General features: G+C 42.5%; 1 protein-coding gene across 2 annotated transcripts in view; it reads left to right on the forward strand.

Moving 5' to 3' along the window:
* The first annotated feature begins 2,832 nt into the window (after nt 1-2,832).
* The window catches only part of MOSMO (modulator of smoothened), a 31,232-nt gene continuing 18,555 nt past the window's right edge, over nt 2,833-15,509 (forward strand). Inside the window, exons 1-2 of one of the 2 annotated variants that reach the window (XM_077786870.1) lie at nt 8,485-8,530; nt 10,759-10,828. In XM_077786870.1, coding sequence (XP_077642996.1) covers nt 8,510-8,530; nt 10,759-10,828 — 91 coding nt within the window. In that variant the 5' untranslated portion in view covers nt 8,485-8,509. Of the gene's footprint in view, nt 3,021-8,484; nt 8,531-10,758; nt 10,829-15,509 lie in introns of those variants that run through there. The other variant, XM_021539777.3, reaches the window with a different exon arrangement.

Here is a 15,509-nt window from a genome sequence, read left to right on the forward strand (position 1 = left end):
CAGTAAATTTCTAAATTACTTCATTACGCTCCAGTCTTCGCTTCATAGATTTCAATGTTAAGAGACAATTTCATGCTGGGAATTACCATAGCGCACTCTCGTCCTCGAACTGTAGTTATGAGTTTAATGTAATTGGGCTGGGGACCCATGTGAAGCACTCACATTTACAGAGCTTTCAATTTCGAGTTTAATACAGGTGTCAGATGTTCCACAAGAAACCTTTAATAACTGGTAATAGTCCGCTAGTTCTGATACGGTTCATTTCAGGTTTAAAACATTTAGCAAATGAACACCTGTGTGGATTGTTAAAGCACAGAGATTAGTCTATTGCCACTTTGTAACTACTCTTTGTAATAAAGAGAAATAAAAAGCAAACAATAAGGCAAATTAATTTCAAGCCTTGTGAAGATTTGTATTACTTGTAGAATGAAGTTATTTGAGCAATAATGCACTGAATAAAGAATTATATTATTCAAGTCTAGTTGCTACATAAAGGTAATAGCCCAAATATTTTTTGGAAAAAATCTGCTGGTGAATAGGAAATCTGTTTTTGCTGGAGAACAATGTATAGGCTTAAATCTTGAACTGATTATGGAACAGTCACCAGAGCAGCTATTTTAAGATCACAGGTATTTCATCACACTGGAATGCTGGCACTGAGCTTTATACAGTTTGTGCTAGTTTCTTTTCTCTGTAATTTTGAACTGAGTTTCTTTTGATCTCTGTAAGTGTAAATAAATCAGAGATGGGCTCAAAGCATAAATGCAGAACAAGGATATCTTCAATGCAATTAAATTTTAATATCACTATTGGTTCTTTTTACCTGGTTTCAGCTTTCCATCATTACTGTAGAGCTTTTTTCATCAAGGCTTGTTATCTGAAGATATGGCCCATCCTGTACTATTGTGAGGGCTAATCCTTGTTCATCCATCCCAATCGTTGCCATCAATGCTGAAACCTGGGTGTGCCCAGAGTTTTCTAGGGCTGTCAACAGCCCTTTGAAAAGTGAGAGGAAAACTCACTGAAATGTGATATCATTCTTCAATAAAAGGTTTAAGGAGACATTTGAGAAGGTGCTGTCCCCATTCTTAAGTATCCAAACAGTTAAGCCTCTCATCCTTAGTTACTTCCTTAGACTGGCATCGTGTGCTGAGTTGCTGCCGAAAGACTACATAAACTTTCTTTCTGCAAATAAATATACTGAAAGTAGTTTTTACTTAGAAATTTATTTCTTAAAAAGTCACACATTTTGCCAAGAGGAGGACCAACAGTGCTGTTACTTAAGCATTCATTACTAACAGCAATATATTCAGGGAAGGTAGAGAACAGGGCACAGAGTAACAGAACAGAGGAGTTCCCAGCTACTAAGGACTTGAAGAAAATACAGCATGCCTATAGCAAATGGATTTTCCAAATCACTATTTCTTCCATGCATCAATTTTTTCTGGTTTAGAGGGAATAATTTCAGCTATTTTTCATCAAAAGCCTTACAAGTTTCTCCACCCTTAAGAAAATTTGTCAAGTATAGGTGATTTCTATGGGAGTTAAGTACAGGGCTTGTCCCCCAAAGAACAAATCCTACTGATTGCTGTTGAACACTTTATGATTACTGATATCTCCATTTTGTTTGTACAGTCTACCATCTACGTAAAATACATAAAAATAAACAGCACAGGCACTTGGCCCCTTGGCTTCCTGGTATGTTCCATATAGACCAGTTGTGCTGCTCTGGAAAACAGGTGGGTGTTCACTGTTGGAAGGAAAATAATGGGAACTATTAGGTATTTTCCAAGTATCTGTAGATGTGGGGACTGTTTGTTTCATTTACTTCAACATTCCCATACCAGAATGACTGTATCAAAGGCATAGAGCTATTGTGGCCAAAACTGGGCTGGTTTCCCACATTTGGTGCATTGTTCATTTTCTGGCTACAGATTTTCAGGGTTTTGTATAGCTGAATCCATGGAAAAGCATGCAATCAAAAATGGCTGTATTTGGGTGAGATTTCCTGTCACGATTAATTAGATTCCTTCCAAAGACAAACACTGTGTAGTGCTTCTGAGGGGCTCCACAGCTGCAAACCTCATTCCTTACATGTCCCCTGTCCCCACCAGTGCTACAGAAGCAGCTCTGGATTTCAGCTCATGCCCAGCGCTGCAAAGGCATGAAGAGCAGGGACTCGAGAAACAGCAGTTTTTGTGGTGAACACAGACTTGTGATCGTTCCCCAGCCCTTGGTACTGACCAAGAGGCCCATTCTCTGTTCCAAAACACCTCTGGGGATGGCGATGCCTGAGAGCCGCTAAGGACCAGGCGCCAGGATGGGTGTTGGGGCTCCCCGGGCCCGGGGCAGGTGGGGACCAGGCGCGGCAGGGTGCGGCCACCGGCGCCCTCACGGCAGAGCCGCCCCGGGGCACCGCCCGCCCCGGGGCACCGCCCGCCCCGGGGCACCGCCCGCCCCGGGGCACCGCCCGCCCCGGGGCACCGCCCGCCCCGCTCCCTGCCCAGGCCACACCCACCGGCGGCGCCCCGCGCCTTCCGGCCAGCCCCGCCCACCAGCCCAAGCCCCGCCCTTCTCCCCGCCGGCCCCGCCCATCGGCGGCAGCCCCGCCCCTCGCCCCGCGCTGCCCGGGGAAGCGCCGCGGCCGCGGAGCTGCCTCGCCCCGCCCGGCCCCGCCCCGGGGAAGCCCCGCCCCGCCCGGGGCGCGCGCCGGGGACCGCGGGTTCCCCTTCCGGAGCGGCCGCCGCGCCCCCGCCCGCCGGGTTCGCTTCCGGCGCCGTCCGGGTCCGTTCCTGCCGCCGCCGCCGAGCGCGGCGCGGGGCCCATGGAGCCGCGGCCGTGAGGCGCCCCCGGCCCGGGCCCGCTGCGGGAGCCGGGCGGAGGCCGGAGCCGGGTGCCGCCGGAGCCGGAGGAGATGGACAAACTGACCATCATCTCAGGATGCCTCTTCCTGGCTGCCGACATCTTCGCCATCGCCAGCCTGGCGAACCCGGACTGGATCAACACCGGCGAGTCCGCGGGTGAGGGCGGCCGGCGGCGGGACCCGCCGGCGGCGTGCGGCGGTGGCCGGGAGAGGGCTCCGGCAGCGCCGGGGGCTCGGGGCGGGTGGGGCGCGGCGGAGGGGCCGGCCGAAGGGAGCCGCCGGAGGGAGCCGGCCCGGGGGCTGCCGGCCGGCCCGGGGGCTGCCGGCCGGCCCGGGGGCTGCCGGCCCGGGGGCTGCCGGCCGGCCCGGGGGCTGCCGGCCCGGGGGCTGCCGGCCGGCCCGGGGGCTGCCGGCCGGCCCGGGGGCTGCCTGCCGGCCCGGGGGCTGCCTGCCGGCCCGGGGCCGGAGGGCGGCTGGGCCGGGGGCTGCCTGCCGGCCCGGGGGCTGCCGGCCGGCCCGGGGGCTGCCGGCCGGCCCGGGGGCTGCCGGCCGGCCCGGGGGCTGCCGGCCCGGGGCCGGAGGGCGGCTGGGCCGGGTGCCGGGCGCTCCCGGGGCTGCTCCCCCGGGGCGGCGGCGAGTGAAGCGGCCGGGGGAGCCGGGGGGACCCCGGGCAGAGCCCCCGCAGTGCCTCCCGGCCTCCTCGGCGGACACCGGTGACCCGAGGGGTCCTGCAGAGTCCCCCGGCCCGCTGTCACTCCGGGAAGCTGAGGCCAGGGCAGCATCCCTGCCTGTGCCTCCCAGGTGCCGTCACCTTGGACAGGGAACTGAGATCTGTCTCTGCTTAGTTTGCGGTAGGTTTGGAGTCTTTCGTACTACACTGAGATTTCCTTTGTTGCAGGGAAGTTCTTGCTTCCCTCCTTCTTTTTTTTTTCTCCCAGAATATTTCCTGCATACTGATTTTTATCAGCTTTTAAGCCGAGATCCCATGTGGTTTTTATTTTAGAGTGTTTACATTGTTTACTTTAGAAGAACACGAGTTTGGGCATTTTTGTTTTTACTAATGATGCAATTGTCTACGAACAATGTATTTCAGTCCATTGATAAAGACCTGCATGTTGTGATCAGTGGAGCAGGGAGAGAGAACAGGAGAAGGTCAGCTCTTTGATCTCATGTCCTAGACGAACCCAAAGCTCCTGTCAGAAAAGGAAGTCATCCTTACTGCAACAGATTAAACTAACTTAACCACTTTGACCGGTCACAGGACCCAAGGGAGCAGTGTGAAGCTGTGCCAGGGGAGGTTTAGGGTATCAGAGAGTGCTCTGTCACTGACCAAGCTTCCCAGGGCAGTGGTCACAGTGTTACACCTTTGTGTGTTCAAGAAGTGTTTGGACAATGCTCTCAGGCACATGCTGTGATTTTTGAGGCTGTCCTGTGCAGAACCAGGACTTAGACTTGATGATCCTTCTAGGTTCCTTTCAGCTCAGGGGATTCTGTGATTTTTCCTAAACATATAATTTCCAAGCAAACCACAGGTTAATACAGAGAAAACTGGTCTGGCTGTAAAGACTTTTGTCATAAATTCTCACAGAGGGTCTGAACAATTTTCTTTATTTGGCTTGCATCTTCCATGCATGTGAACAGTTGAAGTGATTCGAGTTGTGTCATATTTGCTTTATTCTAATGAAGTAGAGTATTAAAAACTATTTGGGATTGGTGACTGTACTCTGGCCAGACTGTACTTATGGCTTATTTGATTTGCTTCTAATTACCTAGTCTAGGACCCAGACTTTCCTACATGGTTCAGAGGAAATGAATGAGTCCTTCCCAAAGTGTAGCCTTCAGGAAGTCCCTGGGTGACTTCACCATTCCTCCTGTAGCTAATTGTGATGATTTTCCTGCCTATGGCTAGATAAAGTAGCTGGTTCTTTCCTCTTATAATTCCACTTAACAGCAGTGCTGCAGTAATGAACCCTTCTTCAGGGGCTTAAAGTCAAATAAAATAGTATTCATTTCAATATTTAAATATGTCTTTCTGAAGTCCTGCCTCACGTTAGCAGGTCTTGTGCAATGTGTAAATTGTTGGATTCTCTCTGCATGTATAGAAAGAAGATAATAAAAACTATTCTGAAAAAAGTGCTCATGGAAGAAACAGTCCTTTCGGAACTAAGCACAGCCCATTACATTTGTTGGTGAATGAAAATGTTTCCTATCTCTTTGTGATGCAAAAATTGTTTCCTAAAATAATTTTAAGCAGAAGTCATTATTTCTTTACTTAGTGTATGATTACTTAAGAATCATCTGCCTTTTCTGAGGTGCAACTAACAGTTTTAATTAGGCTGGCAAACATGAAATCTGGATTTTTCTGAAGGACTTCAGCAGTCAAAGAATGTTTGGACAGACCTAAGCCTTTTTTTTTCTTTGCTCTATTTTGAAGCCAAATTGTTGTCGTGATAAAACCATAAAGGAGAGCTAGCTGCCATCATTAATGACTCTTTCATAGATTTTTATTGATATAGGATTCAATGCATTATTATAAGAGTTGTGCTTAAAAGCAACACAAACGTGTATTTCTGGTTTTTAGACCATCTAAAATGACCCATTTGCCCAAATTGTAAATAAAGGAAGTGTGGAGGTGCCCATTGAACCAAGGACTTCCTGTAGTATTGAATTAAGAGGTGAATGCTTTTATGAGTGCCATTCATTACCCAGAGACTGCTGGGGAGAGATATGGCACAGGAGGGCACAGCCCTGATGGCAAAACCTGTCCCAGCTGCTGGTGACATTCAGGGACTCTCAGCAGACTGGTGTGCTTGGAGCACATCCAAGGCATTCAGCTTCCATATGTGCCACTAAGAAGCAGGATTTTTTGGAGCATCCTGCACTCAGCTGGTGAAAGGAACTATTTGGTAGAACAAAATATTTCTTCGCTTTATCTCTGTGTTCTTAGGTTCATCTCCTGTGGGAATTATTCTAGATTCTTCTTCTACAAGTCAGCCTTGTACTGAGGAGGAAGGGGAGTAAGAGTGTGTCTGCTTGGCTGCTGTCCTGGGGGTTCTGAAAGGCAGCGTGGAGCAGCCTGGTCTCCTCAATGTGCAGCTGTTTGAGGATGGCAGAGAGCAGAGGTCGTGGCAAACCTGGGAAAGCTCATTCAGAGCTTTTACAGTCAGTAAGGTTGGGAACCTGGGCTTATGTTTCAGGGAAAAATAATCTGATTTGAATGCTAAACAATATGTACCTCTTACTCCAGAGATAGTGATGAGTTTCAGCTAAATTGGATAGCAAAATAAATCACTGGCTTTAATGCTTCTCTGAAAAATGGAGAGAGTTTTCAGTATTTTTTAAAATCAATATAGAAGGGCTGATTAGTTTCCTAAATCTTACTCTTAAAGATAAGTTTTATAGTCATTTGAAAAATGTTAGCTATAAAAATTTCTCCCCAGCAATTATTAGCAAAGGATTGCAACTGAGATTCTTGAAGGTCTCAATGCTTATCTGTCTTCAGGCCAGAAGAACTACACCTTTGTGAACATGGGTCCAAGTCTCTGTTGGGCACTTTTTGTCTATATAGTTTTGTAAGAATAATTCATTCATTAACTTGATTTCAGATATTTCATACATCTTTAAGATGGCAAAGGAAAGATGAAAATGAAGTGGATTTTTCTTAGAGTGAGTTCTCAGTGAGGTTTTGTTCTTCGTGCTGTGCAAGTACAGAACACTGATAACTCCAATCTAGAAAGCAGTGGCTGCTCAGTATTCTTGTACTGACTGCCTTTTCTTATCAAACTGACACTCTGTGTGAGAAATAAGGACAGAGTTGGCTTTAATTTCAGCCAATGCCTAAAGAGCCACTGATTTCAATAGGAAGGAATTTTGCTTCTGTATCTCTACACTTCTGCAAAGAACTTCATAAGCTGGTAGTTTTGTCTCCATATGTTCCTTTTTTTTTTTTTGTGTGTGGGAGGGTCTTTAATGATTTTGATATTTTGTCTTCAGTAGGGGAGGAAGGGGGATAGAAGCAGTTCTAGCTTCAGCTCTCAACTCTTTTATAGGAAAAATTGTATGAATAGTATGCACAGTTGAAATTAGAGATGTTAAAAGCTGTACATGTGGGGGGATTGACAATTTGAAACGCTTTTATGGGGTTTAGGATAGGTCAAGTAATTCAAGGGAATAATTTAATCAAGTAAAATCTCCCTTCAGAAAGCTAAGCTATCAGTTTGTTTATGTGGCTTAGTCATCCCTTCCTATGTAGCATGATTGTTCATTTGATTCCAATTTACAGAGCAATGTGTTCCCTTTTTATAGCAGTCATTAAGTTAACATGGATGTCAGGATTTAGGGGTCCTTAACTGATGGGTGACTGTTAAAGCAAGGATATATCACGTGCTCCTATGCTGATCCACAGGTCACCAGGGAACTCACAGTAGAATGTTATGGCCGGGGCACTCAGCACATGCCCAACATACTTGTGTTCAGCAGAGCTTCCAATTTCATCTTGAATCTATGGCAAAAGTATCATGGTCACTTGTGTTAGGAATTATACTTTTCATTTAAACTGCCTTCTGTATCTTGCTGTGCAGTAGGAGTGTGATAATGAATTGTGAGTCTGGAATTTATTCTAACATTTATTTAAAGTTGTCTATTTACCAGTGCTGCCTTTCTATGTATCTTCTAAAGTGTTATGTGTAGTTCTTGGAGTTTGCATGCTCAGGTTCTTTCTTATTTGTGAAGGATGATTTCAGATCAGTGGTCTTACAGAAGAGCAGGCTCTGCACAGCAGGCCATTCCTCCTGAGGCAGTTACCTCCCTGCTCCTGTGGAATAAGTTGTCTAGTACTTAATGGAAAATTACTGATGTTCAGTGTTATTCCGCTGCATGTCATAGCTCTTTGTGAGGAATTTTGTTTCAACAGGAGCTGTAGCTTTGTTGGGATCAGCTTAATGACCTATCACAGGTAGTAAGACAAGCAGTGATTCCTGGCTCCCGCTGAGCTTGAGACCACTGAAGTATTTTTCTCTAATTGGAGCACTGACTATACAAGGAATAAACCCAAGACCACATGGAGGTGCTCAAATGAAACAGTACTTCTAAATAGAATAAAACAGATAAAGTAAATAAAGTATCCACAACTTAAAGAGGGTGTAAACTTGAGTTCCAGATGGCATTATTGTTCTAAATGAAGTTGTCTGCTTAAAAAGTAGTGATATGTAAAAGTCAGTATGGCATATTACCAGTGACTTCTGCCCTTTAGGGCCTGTGCTTAGAAACTGTTCATGTTCAGTGCTCCCCTGAGGACAAGTCATGGTATAGAGCAGCCATTGTGCTGTCCTCTGAAGGAGATAGTATTGTTTCTGTGATATGTGGGTAGTTGGCTTTTCAAAAATTGTCTGTAAAAGGGTTCTGCTGATCATTTGTTAAGCACCTTGCAATATACTCAAAAAACACAGTATGCATCTCCCAGCTCTTCTCAGTAGAAAGTGATGGGACATGATAGGAAGCAATTCTACAAAATTACTTTTTCCTAATGTTTTTTGTGCTATCATGTAGTGACTGTGACAGGAGAAGTTATTTGCCCTTTCATGAACCTGTTTGGATTGCATGCTGAGAATACAAATAAAAGGAGGATGATACAGAGAATGAAGATTTATGTACCATCAGGTCCTAGAGGTGAGTGCTGAAAAGCAATCTCCCAAGCCATCTGAACATCAGAGTGTTAAAATTAGATTGTAGGACATAATTTTCAGGAAAACATATTTCTTTGATGGATGCTCCCAGGTGTGTGAGGAATGAGGGAAAGGTGGTGGTGGGTTTTGATGTGTTGCTGATCCACACAGTGAGGGATGAGGACCTCCTGCTCCTAAGATGCAGTCTCTGCCAGCAGCACTTCCATTTCAGAGAATTTGCCAATGCTTTAAAAACAACACTACCAAACCCAAACAAGAGCAAGATTCTGAACCCCATATAATCTGAATACTCTAATAAAAGTAGCCTGTTAATGGGTCTTCCTGGACTGGGAGGGTCAGTGCCATATTTAAAAGGAACATTTCTATTCTACTTTGTGTCTGTAGATGTCTTTCAAGTGGATGTAAAAGTGTGACAAAGCAGAGTGTTTGAATTGTGCTTGGGTTCTGTGATTGACCAGGCCTTAAGGCACAAGAAAAATCAATAGAAAGACATTGTTATAATGGATTAATTTTGTGCTTACTCAACCACTCAGCATTTAAACATATGGAACTACTTTATGTGTAGGAAGAATCTCATGAAAGAGAGCTGTGTCAGCCTGGTTATTTGAGCCTGCCAGAGAAGACATGAGAGAGCCAGTTGTTTTTGTCCATAGAGGAACTGATGTTTTACATCTGCTTTTTAACAAATACAAACTCATGCTGCTCCTGTTAGGTGCATGTTTTGTTTTCTCTTTAGTATACAAAAAGGTACAAAACTGTTAGTTTGCCTTCCACCAAATCCTGTTGAATTCCTCACTCTCTGATTAGAGTTAGGTAAGAAATACCTGATTATAGAGTACAGACCTGGAAGCCAGTAACTTTCAAATTGAGCATCTGGCATGGCCAACTTTGGATTTTGGCAAATTATTGTGGTAGAATCCCAGTTTCTTCCTCTGTAAAATAGAGATGGTATCTTTATCACAGTAACTTCTATTAGCATTAGCAGCAAAGCTTTAATTTAATTTTGTTTTTAACTTTTGTTTCCTATCACAGTTTTACTTTGTTAAACTAAGGGGAACAATCATAGAATAACAGGCATTTCATTTGGCTTTTCTAATAGTAGGTGCTTTGAATAAGGTACTTGATTTCAAATATTTGGAATAACCTTTCTATATACTTACCAACAGTGTTCACAGTTCTTTCAGAACTAAATTCTATTCAGTATGTGCAGATAAAGATTTGTTTTCTGTCCATCCTGTGCTTTACTCAAGAAGTATGTAACTGTAAAGCTGCTTTACTTACAGATGGTTTGTCTGTGGGAAAGGAGCCTTGTTGAAACTTCAGCTTTGTGGCTTCAGCAAGTTACCTTTCCTCTGTTTTTAAAATCAACTTAGCCCTGACTGGAGGTGTGTGTATTACATTTGTTGCCACAAACTTATACCGAAATCCACACAAGAGTAACTTAAATGTATGAATCTTAAGAGTAAGGATTCAATAATGTGTACTACAAAACAAAGATGTAAAATTGTGTGAAATAATAAAAAAAAGGAATCCTGTTAATGGCTGGGGCTTATTAAAAACATTTGCATTGTTAGTTTCCAGCCAGCACTTACATGTGAGCAGCATTATGTAAACTCCATTTGTACTTTTGCCAAAGCAAAGAAGATCAGTAGGTCAAACTTTTAAGCTTGACCTACTTTTTTTTTTATAGATACTTCAGAACAGCTCAACTTTTCCCCATTTATTTTCATGCTGTGCAGTATGTAAGATTTTCATCTTAGGCAGGAGTTCTTCACCTCATTCTTGAATCCTTTTCCAGCAGTGGTTGAGACCTTTATATTTCAGAAGAATATAACTGGAGTGACTCATGGATGAGGACATATATTGAACTTCACAGAGAATAAATGCTGCTATCTATTTTAGAAACAGATAAAAAATTATGTTGTATGGTGGAACAAATACAATATGGAGGCTGTTTTATTCTTCTACAAAGTAATTTGGGAAAACTATAAAACTGTTTAAAATTTTTTGTTCATAATATTTTAGATTTCAAAATAATTTTCTTATTATCTAGCTGTAAGTTATTATTGTAATTCACAGTCCCTAAACATTTAGTTTGACAGTTTTTTATTAGTAAGGGCTATATGCAGGAAAAAGTTCTTTGATAATTTTGCAACAATCCCCTTATGTATGCTCCAGCTACTTTGTTCAATTTCACTTTTCTTCCCCAAGCCTCTGACTGATGGAGATATACACAGATCTGAAAAACTGGAGATATGGCCAAGAAGAGGATCTGTGCAGGGTATGTGTCTATTTTAAGAAGAAGGGAAACAAGCTAGACTGGCAAAGCACTCCTTTTGGCCTGCTTCTGTAAGGATCTATATAGAATCAATGGTCATAGGTTATATCTGTTCTCAGTGTGAAGCTTTTGGATTCTTCCTATGATATTTCCTGTCTGCTGTATTGTATTGTGTACATATTTTAAATTTTGTAAGTATAGTTGATGACAAGAGTTTTATCTCTCAGGTACCCTAGGAAATGTCTGGTTGTGATGGTTTGCTGTGGGATGGGCTAATCCAGTTGGAAATACTTGCTGCTAAGAGTTCAAAATTCACAGCGTGTGTAAAGCCTGGTTCCTGTCTTTGAGCAGAACATACTCACTGTTACATCTGGGTCCTTGGGCTGATCTAAAATGCTCCCTTGTGAGGACATGGAAAGCCTCCCAGTGATTCACTGCAGTATTCAAAGCCAGCACAGCCCAGTGCAATAGGCAACAGTTGGCTGCTGCTCAAAAGCCTCATGGTAGCTGCACTTCTATGCCATAAATTACAAAGCACTTTGGGATCATTAAGGATGACAAGTCTCTCAAGGTGTAGTGATTAATACCCCACTTGGATGTTTAAATACTTGTCCAGTGGAAGACAGTGCACATTTGGCCTTGAACTTACTTGATGGTGAGCAGTACTTTGTGCCATTGTTTGCACACTGCATTAAAAGGGCTGGGCTGGGCTCTAAGTTTGGTACATCTGAGAATTTAATAACCAAATGACAAGTGTTCATGGACAGTAAAGTCAGGTAGGTTATTTCTGTAGTGCTCATCAAGGAGCCAGCTTCCTAGTTTGCATTCTTGCCATTCCTGGGCTTTCCTTTCTTTTGCCCAGGATGTTCTAGAGTGGTTTCCACTTCTCTTGCTGTGACTACTTTCTGCTGTTGGCAGCAATGTAATTTAGTTGTATTTTAAGGAATAGGTTTGGGATCAGAACAGGACAACTGATCATTCAGTGTACCTCAGAACTGAACTGCTTTGCTGTGAATACTTCAGAAGGGCTGCTTTGAACCTAGATTCCTTGTACTTTTCTCAAATTGATGGCATATACACTAAGTTCTGCAATAAAATCTTTGTATACACATAAATGAGAGAGATCCTGACTTCGTTGATAAGCAGGGCAAATGTACAAGTAAGGGGGAATGGTTTTGTCTGTGACTTCATCAGTGTAAGCTTAATGTAGCAAACATTAACAACCTCTAATTGTAATGTCTTTATACCAAAGTAAAGTGAAGAAAATCTATAAAGGGTTGTCATGGGCTTCAAGTTTGCTGAAGAATGATTTCTGTATAGTGGGTGACTTGTTTAACATGAAAATTTGCTTTGATATATTTAGTCTTCTCTATATGAAATAGAAAATACTCTAAATGAGCATTAAGAGATATTTTTTCTCAATCATAGACAGTAATCCAACGGTATTCCCACAGTCAGTGGAAGTGTCAGCTCCAGAACTGCAACAGTGGAAGAATCTGATTTCCTTTCTTGTAGAGGAGAAAAGCCATTACTGCTTCCTCTGTGCCTGTTGATGTGAGGAACATTGTAGGCGTTTCGTGCTGTGGGGGAAGAGAAGTCACAAGGGTGAAGAAAGAACTTTTTTATTTTCCTTAGGTTCAGTTGCATTCTGAAACGAATTGTGCACCTAAATTCGTGCGTTAATGATGTGCTCTCCATCATAGAGACTCGTGAGAAGAAGCATGTTTCACTTTATTTTTTTAAACCTACACTTAATTCAATTTAAAAACTATGCAACAAGATTGTACAGGAAACCTGAAGAGATTGAAAGGCCAGGAATTTCTAATGTGGTCCCATAAATTCTTTCAGTGGAATATTGCTGGGTCACTCAGCAATTTCAAGAAGCACCTTGAAGCTTAATACATGAAAAATGGTGAAATAAAAGAGAGTAAAGGCCAGAAGCAGCAGTTGCTGTTTCACAAACAGAAGTCTGTTGACTTATGCCCAGTGTAATCTGAAGTAAATTTTCCCTGTAAGTAGATGTTCAGTAAGATGAAGCTGGTGATAAGGACAGAGGATCTCTTGGTTGTTTATATAAAATATAAAATTAGAGTGAGTCTATTTCAGAATGTCAGTATAACAACTGTATAAACATCTGTTAACAGATGTATTCTTTGGAGCACTATATAACATTTGGTTGCTTTTCAAGAACAGTCCTACTTGCTCAGAAAGGATTGAACCTCATTGTTTCAATAAAATGATATTTTACTTGAGTGAAGTGCAAATTTAACTGCTCAGGAGTGGTCTGTCTTCTCTTATACTAGTAAAAATATAAAAGAGAGCTCTCCAGACTCTAACAGTCTATTTTTGTAGATGCCAACTTATGATAAGGGAGAAAGTGTTATCACCACACAGACAGCACCTGTTAATTGCCTAAGTAATTCAGGCTTAAATTATGCAGGCTTCTAAAACAAGGACTTCCCCTAGCAAAAGCAATAAGAAAATATGTACTTCAGGATAAATCCTGAATATGCTTCCTGCATTCCTATTCTTCTTTGTTTTTAATATTTTTATTGTGATGTGCAAGTATATGCCCGAATTTACTGCTGCAAGAGAAGGTTGGAGTTTGGTTTAGTTTATTTTCCTGTTTGCCTTTTGTACTGGTGGGGGCTCAAAATGTTAATTAGCCAGGAAACTGTATACCAGCAGTCCTGAAGGACAACTTGTATGTAGTTAAGCTATATCTCAGTCTGTCTCTCAGCACGTGAAGTGTTACTTGTAGATAATAAAATCTTGGCCCTGTACCTAATCCCTATTTGAAGTGCAGTTTAACCTGTATTTCCAGTTGTCACAAGCATGTCATACACAGATTTGGCAACAGTTAGAAAGGGCCTTTAGAATAAAACCTTAAGTTTTATTTTACTTGAAATACTGTTCTAGTTGCAATGAAATACATTTTTTGTGCAAATAGGTGCTGCTGTTAAGTTGATAATCAAATGCCTTATGAAAAAAGCAAGTCTAGTAGATAAAGACAGAATCTTGTATATCCCCAGTGAGTACAGTGTTGGTAATCGGTGTGTACAAGGAAGGACTTGCAAGACCAGAAATGTACTTAATCTTTCCAATTTTTCTAGTGGTTTTAATGAAGGATTTCTTCTACCTGCAAACCTCCCTTCTCATGTCCTTATTGCTATAAATACAATCCTGCCATCAGTTATGTGATGTAAAGAAACTGCCACAATTGCTAGTACATTTGGTTTGGGGCTTGAATGTTCTGTTCTTTATTTAGCATAGTCTGTTGTACTTTCAGGTAATCTAGGCCTAAAATATTCTGTCAGTAGTGGACCAAGAGAAGGTTATGCTCAGGTGTAGGCTAACACTGAAGCACATAAGGTGTATTTAGGCTGTTTGCAGAACAGACACCAAAACTTTGCAAATGTGTTTCTAACTATATAAATGCCAAAATGCATTTCAATACTTCTCTTTTCACCTTCACCACTGGGTGATTCATGAGGCCATGGAGGAGCCAGATCAGTGGGTGTCCTTGGAGCATGTCTGATGCAAGCTGAGATCAGTGCAAAGCACAACAGTTGTGTCTGACAGAGGAAGATGATCCTTATTCAACATGAATTTAATTTATTAAAATGCAGAAGCAATCTTGAAATCAGAGCCAGGGCCTGAATATTCCCCTACATTGAATGCTTTTGTCATTATGTTAGAGAAGTTGCTTTAGACTATAACCAGGAGGGTTGATAGTTATTTTTGCTCCAGGAATAGAAAGAGGGAGATCAATAGAGTAATTTAGTTGGTGTGGTTTGGGAACTTTGGTGTATCCATCCTGATCTGCTTGAACATATCTAATAAGTTTGTAACTCAGCTAACTTGGAGAAATTATGCTTTTGGATATGCAGGAGATAAAAATAGAGGGCTCTGAATTCCAGTTGTTGCCAGCCTGTGAACAGACCATCTTTTAAGACACCTGTATGGAAGGTGATCTACTGTACTGTGAGAGCCAGAATTTCTGTGTTGTCCTGGTCGTGTTGTGTTGTACCACACAGCAAACCCTGGTGCTGCCATTACTGTGCCAGCCTGGCCACCTCATGTCACTGGCTCCTGTCGGTGATGCTGCCTCAGAGACCTGCTCATCACCCTTACAGCTGCAGATGCTGACCAGACCACTTCTGAGAAGGCTGGGACAGGGTCGTGTGGTGTATTGGATAAAGAGGTATCATTTTACAGCTCTGTCTGAAGCCAAACATAACTAACTGTTAAAAAGAACACAAGCTCATCAGATGTTAAATGGCAGAACAGCTGTGGGTGTCATAGCTTGTGGCTTTCAGCTGAACATATGGCATAAAATGGTGTGGCTGACTCAAAAAATCACTCTTAAATATTGACACTGCCTTTGATCTTTCTTTTTTTAGTCAGTGAATTTTGTCAATTTTGAGTAGCTCTACTTTGGTTAGAGGAAAAATGGAAATAACTAGATTATTTGTTTGTGTTTTATACTAAATAAAACATTGCTTTCTTATTTTAGGAAAGTTCTCTCTTTTTTTCCAGGCCCTTGCTACTTCAGAAACGATAAAGATTCTAGTCACTGATAAAACTGTTCCATTGTGAAAATGCTTATAGTGCTAGAAAATAAACAACCAGAAGGATGCAGCTTATTAGAGGTCCTTTTAACCAACATTTAATTAATGCTGTC

The sequence above is a fragment of the Lonchura striata genome, chromosome 16 (assembly GCF_046129695.1).
Source record: "Lonchura striata isolate bLonStr1 chromosome 16, bLonStr1.mat, whole genome shotgun sequence".
NCBI lineage: Eukaryota > Metazoa > Chordata > Aves > Passeriformes > Estrildidae > Lonchura > Lonchura striata.